We start from the raw sequence: 14,802 nt of genomic DNA on the forward strand, positions 1-14,802 counted from the left end.
TAAATGCACATTAAACTTCTGATACAGTATTGTAAATCTCTTTTTCTTCGAAACTTTTTCTTGCCTTGCCTTACATGTATCAAATTTTGAGGTCGGGATGTTAACCACTGTAAAGACAGTTAACGCACGTATAGTGAACCAAATAACCAGTGTTAGCAATAACACATTCGATAAGAAATTGAAACAAAATATTACGTATTTATTTTATCGTTAAACATTTTAATATTTGCGCTATTAGAATCGAATGGTGTAAAATAGTTCGAGGGTGCTTTGTTTCTAGAGGATGCTTTGTTTATTGAAATTTCAGAATATTAGATGTTGCAAACATCACAGTTCAGCATCTGGCGAAACACGGAATGGCGAGCAACGCACACAGCGGCAACCTCGCGTTGCGTATATGCACGCACAAACAGGCAGCGCGCGCGCCGCATCGCGGCCCCGCTTACAAGTAGGTCAGGGCGCTCTGTGGTCGCGCGTTTTAAATTTAGAACGATCAGCGCTTGAAACTCCGCCCTGTGCGATCATCTAACTACAAGTGTGACTTTAATCAAAAAAATTACCTGACCTTACACCCTTGTAGATGTTATGTTCTCATTTAATGTCTATATAATATTCAGACCTACTTATATGATTGCCATTGAAAACTTTGTCATTCTAATAACGTAAGAAGTGGATACTATAGTTTATTTTTCTTTGTACCTCTATTATTAGTTAGTTACATATTTTACCTCTATGTGATGCTTTCATTCTTAATTTTCATTATCCAATAAACTTTGTGCATTACAGATTTATCCGGCTTCCTCTTTGTTGTTATCTTCTTTGAAATCTGTTTTCTTCATGTTGTTGTAGAAGAAGGATGTCTCTTGCCATTCAAAGGCATTATTTTAGGAAAGTTATCGGCTTTCTCATCACAAATATTATTTTCTCTTCTTCTCACCCTTATCTCATGTTTGTATCGGGTTGGTAAATAAGAACGTCATGTTAGTTTTCACCATTCGTAGGGGTCAGATATTTACAACACTAACAGATTTATTTTATTCGTAACATAATCAGCATTCTTTGAATCATTCTAAACTCATAAATGTACATCGATAAGAATTTTGAAACAAGAGTTGGGACATCAAATACTACTAAGTGTTACGAGCCAGCGGTACCTATCACAGTAATCGTTAGCTAATTTTGTTAGGTAAATGTACTCGTTTTCAGAAATTGCAATTAACGAAGTGTGAAGCGTAGGTATTAGTTTACTACAGAAGTGACTTTTTCTTGTATTTATACTTTATATAAGTAGTCCTATATTGGAGAACCGATGTACCCCAATTTTCACACCAATGTTATAAAGGAAAGTTGGTATGTTTGTACTTCTTTAGCTAATAGCTTAAAAAGCTATGCAAAAAAAATTCCCGTAGGATCAGATCAAATTGTCTGATTCTCTTTATAAAGCGTCATTGATTACGCTTTAAAAGTAAACAGCGCCTGTGTGCATAAAATGAGTTTCATTATTTAGTATAGCGTATGTTTTCCACGGGAACAGTTATTTTCGGGATGAAATACCTTTTAATATAATTTGAAGTATGGAGAAGTCCTTCTATGACCTCCTATGTTCTTCTCCATATTCAAACTACATATACCTATGCAAGATTTCAAGAAGATTGCTTAAGTAGACAGAGTGTAGAGGTAACAAACAAAACTTTCTCATTTATATATTAATATTTGTTAGGATTTGTAAATTGGACATGGTAATAATAAACATAAATTTCTTTTATTTATTTTGTTTTTATTAATGATCTGTATACTTTTATCATACAGCAATCTGTATAGTAGTAGTCCCAATGGACTGCTAATATGTACGGCTGGCTATCGGGATATTTTTGTTTCTCTTAGGATATTAACGTCTTTAACAGATCTAAATGCAGCACATGCAACACAGCTGTAGACCGTGATCATGGTCTTTCGATTTGCATACGGGCGTATACGCTTTGGTTTGGAGCTTGTATTTCTTATGCGTCTGATCATAAATTGCATTACACTTATTTCCATTCCATATATATTACACATGTATTAAACTTCATCAATGTATCTATAACCCACTACCATTTTTCGAGAATGTCCAACTCGACCAATGGACCAGATTTTTATGGCCAAGTAACCACCCAAGTCATAGTAGTGTGACATCACGCACGGAAAATCGGCTACTTAGGAATAAAAGCTCATAACAATATACATTGATTTACCTCAATCATGTATCGGTATGTAAGAGGCTTTGATCTAAAGGCCATAAGTTATAGCAAATGTATTTCTTTACGGTTTGTCTGTGCGCACCTGTATATACATACATATATCTGAATTTTCATTGGACAGGTTGAATGTCGAAATAGGTTTCTGACAACTGTAATTATTTTTTTGTATGATGCTTTTTTTAAATGGTCCTGGACAGGATTGCAGTTGAGTTTATCATATAGGTAGTTTGGCCTCTATATATCTTAAATTTATTTATTTTTGGAGTTTAGGTGAGATAATTGGCCATACATAAAAGTTATCAGAACCATCATTCTCAGCCTGACTAGTTGGTTTATTCCACTTTGTTTACCTCGGTGATATAACATGCATTGTTAACTAAGATGACATTTAAGTTCTCTTAATTTTATCTCTGATCCTAGTCTTTAATAGATTTTCTATGTATATTGCACGTAAGTAGTTGGTAATGGACATTAATATAATTTAACAAGTTTAACATTTAACAGGTTAATTGATGTCAAAATGAACAAAACAAACAAAAACTTGAAACAATTCACATAAATGATTAGAGCCCGATGCGAAATGAAGAGATTGAAATTCAGTTTGTTCATTCATGACATTAATCCAAGTGAATTGAGTAAACCGTCTAATAACAGTTCATATGGCCTCAACCCTTTTTTCATCCCATTACGATGCGCTTCCTATACTATGCAAGTCATGTCATGCATGCGTCACTTCTCGAAATGTTAATAAGAACAGTTTCCACGGTGTTTATGGAATATTAGATGGCTCATTTTCAAAAACCTTTTAATGTCCCATTATGTAAAGTAATCCCAGCTAAAATAAAAAAAAATGGTTTAAGAAATTTAACAAATTAATCTGTGTCGTAGCATAAAGAAGTTTTACAAAGGGATGTCTTTAGATTTAATTTCAGTTAACTTTTGATTCTAGACTTGATCGTGGATGCACTTCCATTTAGTGCTATAATAACATAAGACAAGTTTATTTGTTGAACAAATTAAAAGACCCCTCGTCTTTCATTTCGCTACAACTTTTGAACGGCTGAACCGATTTTCATGAAACATGGCTAAGAACACTCTGGATAAAATTATCTATGACACTAAAAAAATAAACGAAAATCGGTTCATCCGTTTGGGAGCTACTATGCCTCAGACAGATACACAGACAGATTCGTTTAACATGTTGTTCCACCCCTATTTTTGTGCCGGCGAATTAAATCAGTTAGGTATAAATATAATTAGTGTCAAATAGATAAGATTCTAGTTACAGCAGATACTTTCTGAACAGTGTTAACTGAAATTCTTATCTGACTTATCTTTTACCTCGACACATTTTTATATAGCTAATAATATCATGTTTTAGTGTACATAGTAAGTGTAGGTATGATTTATGCACCTACTCATATAGCCAAATACAGGTCAATTAAATAATTAGGTATACTCATTGCAAATTCGCAACTAATACTGACCGCATAGAGGTCTATCCGTGCAGGCCCACTTGACATGTTTAAAATGAACTTTACCGAAATAGGTACCTACGTTCCGACTAAATGTAGGCAGTGCCCTTGCGGCTCGTCTTGGCGGGTCACTACCGTGCCCCCAGATAATATTTGGCGCTTATGTTTTTGTCTTAATTTCGTACCTATTTTATCAAAATTGCTATTTTTCGTTTACTGAATTAGCAACTTTATCACAGAACCCATTACTCAAATTATTACTTCGACCTTAATTGAAATTTCGATGAAAAATGCCTACAGAAAGCTTCAGTCTTGACTGCATTTTGAACGCCAATGGATGATGTAATCATATTGGAGGCCGGGCATAGAGACCGAGCGGCCTACATCTGTTATGGGGTACGTGCCCCATACTGACCAAAAATAAATCTTAACAGGCTGGCAGTTCTATTTGCAAGGATATACATAATAAAATATTTATCTTACCTTCGAGTTTCATCCCGACGTCCAGGCACTTCTGAAAGCGGCAAAATGGGCACCGTTTTCGCTGCGTTTTGTCAATGTGACAGGCACGTTCAGCGACGCACGTGTACACCTTCTTATTCTGTACGGTTCTTTTGAAAAATCCTTTACAGGACTCGCAGGTGAGCAGTCCATAGTGATATCCGCTGACTTTATCACCGCAAACTGGACACAATTCTTCAATTACATCCTTTGTATCAGTTTGGTCACACACTGTGCCGGCCGCTGGCAGGTATGCTCCTGGATCACCAGTGCCTGTTGGGAATAGATAAGATGGATCCAAATTGGCATAACCAAATGTTTGCTGATCTTGAGCGCATTGATATGCTGCGCCTTGCGGGACATACTGCTGGGAAGTCCCAGAGGGTCCACCACCAGAACCTGACCCATCGGGACCTGGACTCAAATCAAACGGAGACATGTTCAGGGACATAAGGCCTGACTGCTGATCCATCGTCATGCTCGGCCGCACAGGGCGGCAACTCGTTACAAATCCCTACAGCGGCGTTCAACCGCAACAACGTTCACACAGTCACCGAGTTCACTAGCGGTCTGGCCGCAACACTATCTGCCGCTCGCAAGCTGCACCTGTTCAAGCACTGTAATAGGAGACACATAAATCCAGAGCATTTTGTCCAAAAACGGTGTGAAAAACAAAAGGTGTCCAACGCTTTAGTCGCAGTTGATCGGCGAAGTAAAGCTTTTTATAAAGTGTTGACGACGCGCGTGCAGTTACGATCGCGTTAAAGAGTTGGTATCACCAGCGGCACGCGTGCCGCTCAAGAGACGTCCCGCGATCGACTGGCGGCCGGCCGGCGACAACGCCGCGCGTGCCGGCGCCTCCCGCATGCGCGCCCCGCCGCCACCCGCGGGCCCCCGCCCGCTCGCACAATGGAAAACGATTAGGAGCCCATGTAATAAGTGAAAGTGAGTCGGTGACCCACTTTCCCGCGATCCAGGTCTATGTTAGTGCGCGTTCGCGCGGTTGCGCCACCGCGCGGGTGGAGGGCGGCGCGGGGGGCGGCCCACTGACCCAGATGCGCGCGGTGCCGCAGCAGGGCAGGGTTGCCGCGAACACGAGAACTCATGTTTATGTTCGCCTGGTATTCGCACGAGAATCCTTAAGAAACGTGTTATGTAGACAGACATTACCATGATTGACAACAGCTATGTCGCGACATCATACATCAAGTACCACATAGTGCGCTGATAAAATATACTCCCAAAGACAAATGAGTAGTTGTTATTAATGAATATAATGATTGCATATAAAAATATATTACTCTGAATAAAACACTCGAACTCAAAGAGAGGATTTAGTTCTTCATTTTTTTCTACTAGTATTTTATTCAATTAATTGTCATTTACATTTACAGCTTTGTCATTATATATCAAATCACTAACCACACCAATGCCAACAGACCAATTGAGTCTCAATTGCAATCTAATTTTCACTGCACTAGGTGTGCAAGCGAAAATTTCTATGTAAGTAGTGTATTAAGGCAGTGCGCCACGGTAACGCTCAACCTAATTAATAAAGGGGCTATATTCTCCAATTATCCCAGGTTTCGTCGAGACTGACCTGCCGTAGAGAAATTAGTGTAGATTAGGGAAACTATGACAGATAGCGCGGAAATGCCAGTTTCTACCTATAGTTTATCAGCGTTTGGACTTGAGCCAATGTTGCAGGCTGCTCAGAGCTCACTGATAACGAGCTCTGACTTGCCTGCCAAATTGACGCTGCCATGCCAGAATGGGACAGCGAGGAACAGAAGCAAACCGGCTTGCTACAAAATTAGGCGATGAATTTGTTTTTCATTATTTCTTGCTCTGTATCCATCAATTTCTTTACATAAGCTATAAATAAATTAATAGCAAATTTCCAATACTATTTATAACATTTACTTATAATTAGTATTCAATCGAATATTACTCTTTGATGGTTTACGTTCGACATCAAAGGAGAAATAAATTAAAGATCTTGACCTAGATTTTGTTAAAATCAGCGAACGGGTCACGAACAAGTGATTGTCAGAACAGCCTTGTACCCGCAATATAATACGATTCTGCGTTTTGGTAAAAGTCATATTGTAAATATACATTGAAATATAGTTATCAAACAAAATTATAATAAGATCTTGGTATTACACAATGATCCATGATTACAAAATTATCCTTAGACAAATAATTACTGTTGCAATCTGTTTCATGAATTGCTAATACTTAGTAATTTCTCTCTTGTGATTATAGAGTCGCCGGCTGAAGTCATAGGCAAATACTGTGTCACCTACAGAAACATACCAAAGATAAAGACGACACCGATATTAAAAAGCAGAAGACACTAACATCCAAAAGACCATATTGCGCTGCTTTAGTATATGATGATGATGTTTATTGCCATACAAGATCTTTAACAATTGATGAAGGACAAAACACAGTATATTCACCGAAACATACTAAAGACAAAGACATGGTGATAGCGCCGGCGTTAAAAAGCAGAAAACACTAACTTCCAAAAGATCTATAGCTGCTGTAGAATATGATGTACAAGATCTTTTAAAATTGATACCAATAACTTTGTAACTATTAAAATTTATCTAGGTTTAAATTTTAACTTTGAAAAATACCTCAGACGCCAAATTCGTCTATGCGTCTGTATATATATATATATAATATACGTCTATATATATATAATATGGTACAAGCGAGTACATACACTGTATATATATATAATATACGTCTATATATATATAATATGGTACAAGCGAGTCCCAATTTGGGTTTCTGTGACATAAATGTCCTATAGTAATCTTCATATATAGCACCATATTGCCCATTACTATAGAACCAATGAAAAGCTGATAAACAAAGAACAAAGAACGGACTTCATGCAAAACGAGTTCCAATGACTCAATAGTTTCGATTTCATAATCAAGACCTGAATACCGGATGAAAAGCAACAACAGAGTTATACGCAAGGTGTGTCGTTTTCGCTATCGAGCAGACATTGTGACCTCCTACGAAAGCAAGAGTGACCGCGGCAGCAGCGTCGCACGCGCAACACTGCTTTCTTCGCACGCGCATTAAACGTCATACTTTCACCGCTCGTGATGACGCGCATTTGTTGATGTAACGTACCGCACGATACGTAATGATAGGAAAGGCGTGTCATTTGCGTTGCGTTATCGCACGCCTAAAATACCTTACTTATTGATACGAGAAAACTATTGTATTTCAAGTAACGTCATTATTATGTGATTACACGTGATAAGCTAATATCACTGTAAAATTCAGTACTTTTACATGTATCTCGAAATATATGTATCTCGAAGTCCATAAGGATATGTAAATGTCAGTCACAGGTAATCGATCATGTTATTATGGGAAATTTCATAAAAGTCCTTAAAATTTTGAAACATGAGAAGCGAAGTGACGACTTTTGTGAAACAGTAAACATTAATTACTTAAGTAGGTACATAATAGCTTGTATAAGTATATAGTATAGTTACAAGAAATATCATAAAGGTGCTTTAGAGGGGAAAAAGTTAGTAGTGGAAAAACGCGGTCGGCGGCGGTCGGGTGGTGGCTGCTTAGGGAGGGGGCGTTTTGTTTATAGAGCCAAGTGCAGTGGGTCAGTGGGTCAATGATACGATAGCATAGATTATGCTTGCATTGAGAACTGACATCAATACCTACTGTAATAATTACAGCGTAAATGACGTATAATATTATATACGTGGTTAGTATGGTAAGAAGCGGTGGTTGTTGTTGAGTGGGAAGTTCTAGGTTTGACAGTGACTTCGGCGGCGTTTGTGATCGAAATAATGCTCGATGTGTGCGTGAGCTTGAGTGAGTGTATTGCCAATGCATGAGCATTGGCATAGCATTGCATTATATTGAGCAAATAACCTATTTTAAAACTATAGATATATATATTAGGTACCATCATTTGCTTCAGGCAAAGGAAAACATCCTGAAGAAACCTACCTACCCGCCGCCAGTTTGATGATTTATCAACTAGCGTGTTAAATGCTGTTAAATGCAGGCAAAGGGCACCAACACTGCATTATCAATTCTAAAAAATCTTTGCATGTGTTTCATCAACGTATAGCCACCAACAAGAAAAGAAGAAGTATGACATCGGCTAACAGTGACTGATAAACTTGCTCTAAAGAATCTGACACTTTTGCGCGAAAGACTCTTGTGCAAATCCTTTTGCGCGCAGACGTCTATTCGCCGAGACAAGGAATTAATCAATATATAAAAAAATATTTTTCATATAAGTATTTTAGCTAAAAAAAGTTAACTTTAACTTATGTTTTTACTTAATAAGCAGAATAGAAGACACCGTAACTTTGGTATGTAAGAAAGAGCACTTAATACAAGCAAGTACATATTACTGGTTTATTGCATTCCGCAATAAATAAAGGACGATATGGCCCAGAATCTACCGGAGGGGGATCCGAGAAGTTATACGAAGAATGCGCTCGTGTGGACAGACTGATCGACCAAGTCTGATCTTGATAAAACTATTCAAGGTATTGTAGGCAACTCTAAGTTATAAACGTCCATTAGACGTTTTGTCTTTAGATCCCATTTAGAGTACAGGAGGCCCGCGGCTTCGCATACGTGAATTTAATTTCTTAAAAGGAATCTAAGTAAAATTTCAATTATCCCTTTATCACGTATTCTAAGACTTATAAAATGTATTTATTATTATGATTAAAATTCGCATTTCTTGTAATTCTCCGTTTCCCAATTTCCGCTACGTCTCTCGTTCCGAAACTTGTCCTGTCCCTATTTCCCACTACGTGTCCCACTCCCGCGTGCCGTAACGCGCGCCAAACATTTTATGGACCTCTTTTAAAAAAAAAATATAGTATCGCATAAATTTCCACCCCTACATCATTCCCCTAGAGATGCAATTTTCAAAATATTATTAATGCATTATTATTTTTTACCAATTACAAATTTAAATTAAAATTTTCTTGTGTCTTACTTCATAAATGACGAAGTTTCATAAAAACTGGCAACCCCTATTTCACTCCCTTAGGGATGGAATTTCGAAATATCCTTTCTTAGCGGATGTCTCCTACCTATCCTCACAGTCTACATTTCTACGAAAGTGCATCTTCATGAGCTCAGTAGTTTTCGAGATTTCGTGATACGTGATTGGGTGTTTTTCGCTTTTCTATATATAGATTTTTTAGTTCAAAAAGGTGTAATATCTTGCAAAATTGTTCCTTGAAACATTAACACTTATCATGACAACTTGAGAAACCAAATCTCTACGCCGCCACGTCATCACATATTTTGAGGGGAAACAAGTAGAAGGGCCATATATACATATAGCAGATATTTGAATTTGTCTATTATACTAAACTGACCGGGCTTTGTTATAACTGATGTAAAAAGCGTACGTATGTAAGTACATTATCGTTTTATATTCATATAATACAAAGTGGAGCGCAATAACCGTCCTTAAGCATGAAAATGTGATTCAGAATTCAAATGACCAAGTTGAGCCTTATTTTTATTCAATTTGTCCGATATTTCCAACATAAATCATTTGTGTAAACGTTAACCTGTAGTGGGCGTTGACTTTATATATGGAAAAATATATTTGCAAGATTGAACAATCCAATTAAGGAGGTCTTCAAATAAATACCCCATAGCACATGCGGGGCCCCGCTAGACATGTATTTAGATATAAAAATTAGTCAATAACTTATCTATTTATAAAAATGTCATTTTAGATACAATATTTTAGATAGATACTATTAAATTCAACGTGTGATTAAAAAAGGTCGTGCAGTAAACCGTAGAAAAATTCCCAGATCTGAAGCCGTTCCTAGTGTGAGAATTTCAAATTCGATTTAGGATAATATACATCATTGACGTCAAAAATATAACTACTTTACATCATAAGTAGACTGTACATCATAAGGAAAAAACGGAACCCTTTTAAAATTAAATCAAAACTTGTATATTTCGTCCTGTCTGTCCGAATTTCTCAGCTTGTTTTGTTTGGCCGTTGGCTATTAGGGGTAAATAAGAAAATTAAACATTTAAATCGCGAAATATTGTTCGCTTGTGTATTTTGTATTCTTTAATTTACGATGATCGTCGAACGTCATGACGATCCTCAAAACACGCCCTTTAATTTGCTGTGTAACACTGCACGGCACACTTGTATGTGCAAAATTAATTTACGTAATATGGTCGCACATTGGACGGCGTGATAACTCTATGAGCGAGACTTCGGAACAAAAAAACAAGTTTTTATGTTTAACGACTAAGATCTGGAATAGAAAAATTCAAATATGATCCCAATATTGCGGAGCCCTGGAATGTTTGATAAAATGCAAATTTTGAACTCCATTGAACGTATTGCGCAAAGATTTCAAATGTCGTTGAAAATTGGTCTCATCAATTCTTATAGGTATCAAAGCTTGGAAACAGCGAGTAGGTAGACACATTATTCTGTTCCAAAATGCATTTATTGGAAAAACAAAACGTGTTGCTCAATCCAATACTTGCAAAGAAACGGGCGACCTGATTCCAAGATGCGACGTTTCTCTCCATCTACAATTCGTTTCTCAACCGATTAATATTTGATTATTTATACAGTCTAAAATTGGTAATTCAAATAGGAACATTATCATATATGTAGTGTGCTCATACCAGGCCAGTAGCAGTATAACTGAAATAAGGACTGATGTTTTCAGTCGTTTAAAATATGTATTCTATATATTATTGTCGTTAATTGCACAAACTTGAAATAAATAAATTTCGAACTTGAAATAAATAAATCGTAATTAAGAAGATGTTAATGAAATTTTTCCACAAGCTATTGCATGCAATAAAATGCTAATGTAATGAGACTTACTAATGCATATAGAGAAAAAAATAGAGACACATGTACCTAAAGGAAATCTTCGCACAAAATATATCTTAACGGATATATTTTTTTTTACTGTCTTATATAATCTGACCCTAAAAATAATTTTACAATATGTTTTCCTTTAAGATGGATGACAAACCTGCCAGACTGAAATGTAATGAATGTGAAAATATGTAAAGGAGCGGAGCGCTAGGTAAACGTTAGTGACTTTTGTTTTTGATCAATTATGGGCACAGTGAGCCGTGGTCGAGGGCGGCGCTGCCCTAATTCGGCTCATGTACGACCTAATTGTTAATGCTCCGAGTCTGACCCACATGCAAGAAACGTATTAGGCCCTTATTTGGATGGTTTTCCCATTACTTGTAATACATGTATCGGGAAGCAATATAAAAACTGTAATATTTATTCGACACTTGTTTAATTTTTTTTAGATTTTTTAGTAGGTACTTATTTGGCTTATTTTATTAATTTGAAACAAAACCTTTCATACAATAGAAAAACAATGACAACGACTTATTTTGAAATCCATACTAATATGAAAATGATTGTTTGTAATGAAAAAAACTACTGTGCCAATTTCGATGAAATTTCGCACAGAGATAGATGAAACCTTCAGGAATGATATGTCACTCCTACTACATGGCTACTTTTTATTCTGGGTTTACCCGAGCGAAGTCGTTGCGAGAGACTTGTACGAAAAAGCTTAGGTATAACAAGCTATAACATGTCCCACTGCTGGGCAAAAGCCTCCTTTCCACGTGTCCTTTTCTTTAAGCCAACCTCGCTTTCTGTACCCGTCAGTTGTAATGTTGGTTCTAAGATTTGTGTTATGATAACAAATTTCCTGCTGCATACTAATGCGCTTCAAAAATAGATGTGCGTCGTATTGCCAACGTGATTAAGCAAAATGGGATATTTCACTAAAAGATCAGATTGTATGCCATTGATATTTGTGCAGGGTTTGGAAAGACAACAAAATAAGTCTGTATGAAAAAATGACAAAAAATATCGTAATGAATAACTTATGCAATGTTATTGACATTCGCCGCAATATGACAAGAATTTCTATTTTTTGCCTAGATTTAAAAATACTAAATTAAGTTAGTACTTAACCCGTGTCGCTTGGGAATCATAATCGCTGAATACAATATCGGAGTTGAACACAATTGCACAGCATGCATTAGCATAAATCCATCCAGAAGCGATTCGTGTAACTTGGTACAATATTAACATAATTAGGCGATGACCCACTTTTTTATCAAATCTCACGTCGATACACAGCGGTGCGCTGGCGCAATAAGCACGTCGAAATAAATAAACGATGTGTAAACTGAACGCCACATTATACATACAGAGAGCACAAGCTGGTTTCTACTGCGATAGTGTTGGTAATTAAATTACACTTGTATGAACTTTTAAGGTAAATTTATTAATTAATACTTAGCGTGGATAGCGTGCCCTGCATTTGTATGGTTTCTTTGTATGAAATTATATGCAACCCCCCAACAATATGACATAAAAGTCATATAAGTGGTACTACGCAGTCGCCAACAGTCTCAATCGTTTGTTTATATAGTAAGTATATAAACAAACGATTGAGCATATAAGTAGTACAAGTGTATATAAGTAGTAGCATTATATTGTAATTCACAAAAAAAACATTTAAAAAAATACAATCCTGCTTCTGGGTGCTGCTTGACAAGAAAATAAGAAAACAAGTCTAGCGCTTTTGATTTGTTTCGCTAAACATGTAATTACACCCCATATTATAGGTATGTACTTGTACAGTGAGAACGTTATTTCTCACGTACATGTAAATAAGTGTTGCCTTGGCCCGGTTACCACGATTTTAGCGGTGTTACAAAATGGTCGGGTGATGCGGCGCGCTGGCGCAACGCGACTCTGCATTAACAACCATATTGACAATTAAATATGTAAATCATATTAAAATTAAAAATAATTTGTATCTGAATTATTTTGGTATGGTATGGAAATCAAAAATTCTAATTATTAAGTTACTAAACGAATCCCCATTTATTGTAGCGTCTATTCGAGTTCGGATAATAAACTAATAAATCATCAGCCGAACGACACATGTGCAAAATAATAATTTCATTTCAAATCACATGAAAACCACGACAGCAAGCGCACAGTGGCACAATTATTATCATCATCACAATAGGTTATAATTTATTTTCACAAATAAAAATTATTTAATTTACAATGATAAGTTATGTAATACCTCTCTGTACATAATTTGTGAAGTACTATTATTTGAAAAAGTATTTAGCCTCAGTATTTAGCCTCAGAAATTTGGTATGGCATGTAGATTCCCTGGAGAGTGTAGGTGAGCACTAGGAGAGGACTTCTGGAAATTCTACCGAAGGGGTAAATGGGGTGAAAAACTTTTATATGAAAGTTCTGCACCGTTGAAGTTAGTGACATGAAAATTTGGATTTTGGTTGCTTACAACAAATTAATGAATACGTGTTTCAGTTTTTTTGATTATAACCCTCAACCCTCAAAAGGGGTTGAAAGATTGTAAGAAACCTAATAAAAAAAATCAAAATAAAAGGCTGAAAATTGGTAAACATACTCTTCACAATTTTTCTTAAAGAATGACCGAGATTTTACTATTAAATTCACGTGGGCGAAGCCGCGAGCAAAAGCTACCAATATCACTAAGTAGTCAGGATCGAGACAGTACGAAGTCGCAATTTAATGTCTAACTTGTATCTATAGCCCTTCAAATTAAATGGAAATAACTAAACGTACCTACTCCAAAACTTTTAATTACTGAAACCGCTTTAAGATAACAAAGTTTTTGTTACGGCTCCGGCGCTGGAGGGCTCTGGTGTTCTCTCACGAACTTATCGTCGCAGATTGTTTGATAATTTGTCGATTACAAATTTCGCCTTAAACTCCAGGGGTAGGTGAAACGACAACGTAGGTATGATCGCTTTCGCGATATTGTTAAAACCTGGTTTGAACCATGTCAAATTTATCACTAGATACATAACAATATTATTAATAGTTATTTTATTTATATTTTTTTTTCCCTTTAGTCCTTGGGCGACTTAGATGTAACTATTAGTGAAAAGTCTGCTTTCTGATAGTTTTGCTTTTAAACAAAAATAGATTTAGAAAGTTTGAATCAAGACATTCAATCATCACTTAGCGATAAATACAAAGATAATAACATACGCAGTAAATATAAACTTATTTTTCTTTTATGATTTTATAGGCTAAGATACCAATAAATATTTTTAATAAGGTCATTATCATAGTGTAAGGCGACTTTTATAAGACATTAAATTTAGATCTGGAGAAATTGATATCGAAGAAAGAAATTTTATTCTCAACTAGCGACCCGCCCCGGCTTTGCCCGTGCAAAGCCAGGGCGGGTCATTATTTTGATAAATCTTGTAGGTTTTAGCCTGCGTTCGCAATGTAAGCGGAAAAAAAATTATTTACGACGTCATATGGAAACCTCAAAAATAACAGTATTTCTGAACTATTTAATTGATGTTATACCTTCCTCTTCAATCACTCTATCTATTAAAAAAACCGCATCAAATTCCGTTGCGTAGTTTTAAGATTTAAGCATAGATAGGGATATAGGGACAGAGAAAGCGACTTTGTTTTATATTATGTAGTGATGATA

The 14,802-nt window shown here is 36.2% G+C and overlaps 1 protein-coding gene across 6 annotated transcripts in view; it reads right to left on the bottom strand.

The window, feature by feature from the left end:
* ftz-f1 (ftz transcription factor 1) overlaps positions 1–14,802 on the bottom strand; it is a 72,405-nt gene that overhangs the window by 24,268 nt on the left and 33,335 nt on the right. For 4 of the 6 annotated variants that reach the window (XM_053767634.2, XM_053767633.2, XM_053767632.2 and 1 more), the window contains exon 1: positions 4,199–5,050. In XM_053767634.2, the coding sequence (XP_053623609.1) occupies positions 4,199–4,694 (496 nt within the window). In that variant the 5' untranslated portion in view covers positions 4,695–5,050. Of the gene's footprint in view, positions 1–4,198; positions 5,051–14,802 lie in introns of those variants that run through there. The other 2 variants (XM_053767635.2, XM_053767631.2) reach the window with 1 other exon arrangement.

This window comes from Plodia interpunctella, chromosome Z (genome assembly GCF_027563975.2).
Source record: "Plodia interpunctella isolate USDA-ARS_2022_Savannah chromosome Z, ilPloInte3.2, whole genome shotgun sequence".
In the NCBI taxonomy this organism is placed as follows: Eukaryota; Metazoa; Arthropoda; class Insecta; order Lepidoptera; family Pyralidae; genus Plodia; species Plodia interpunctella.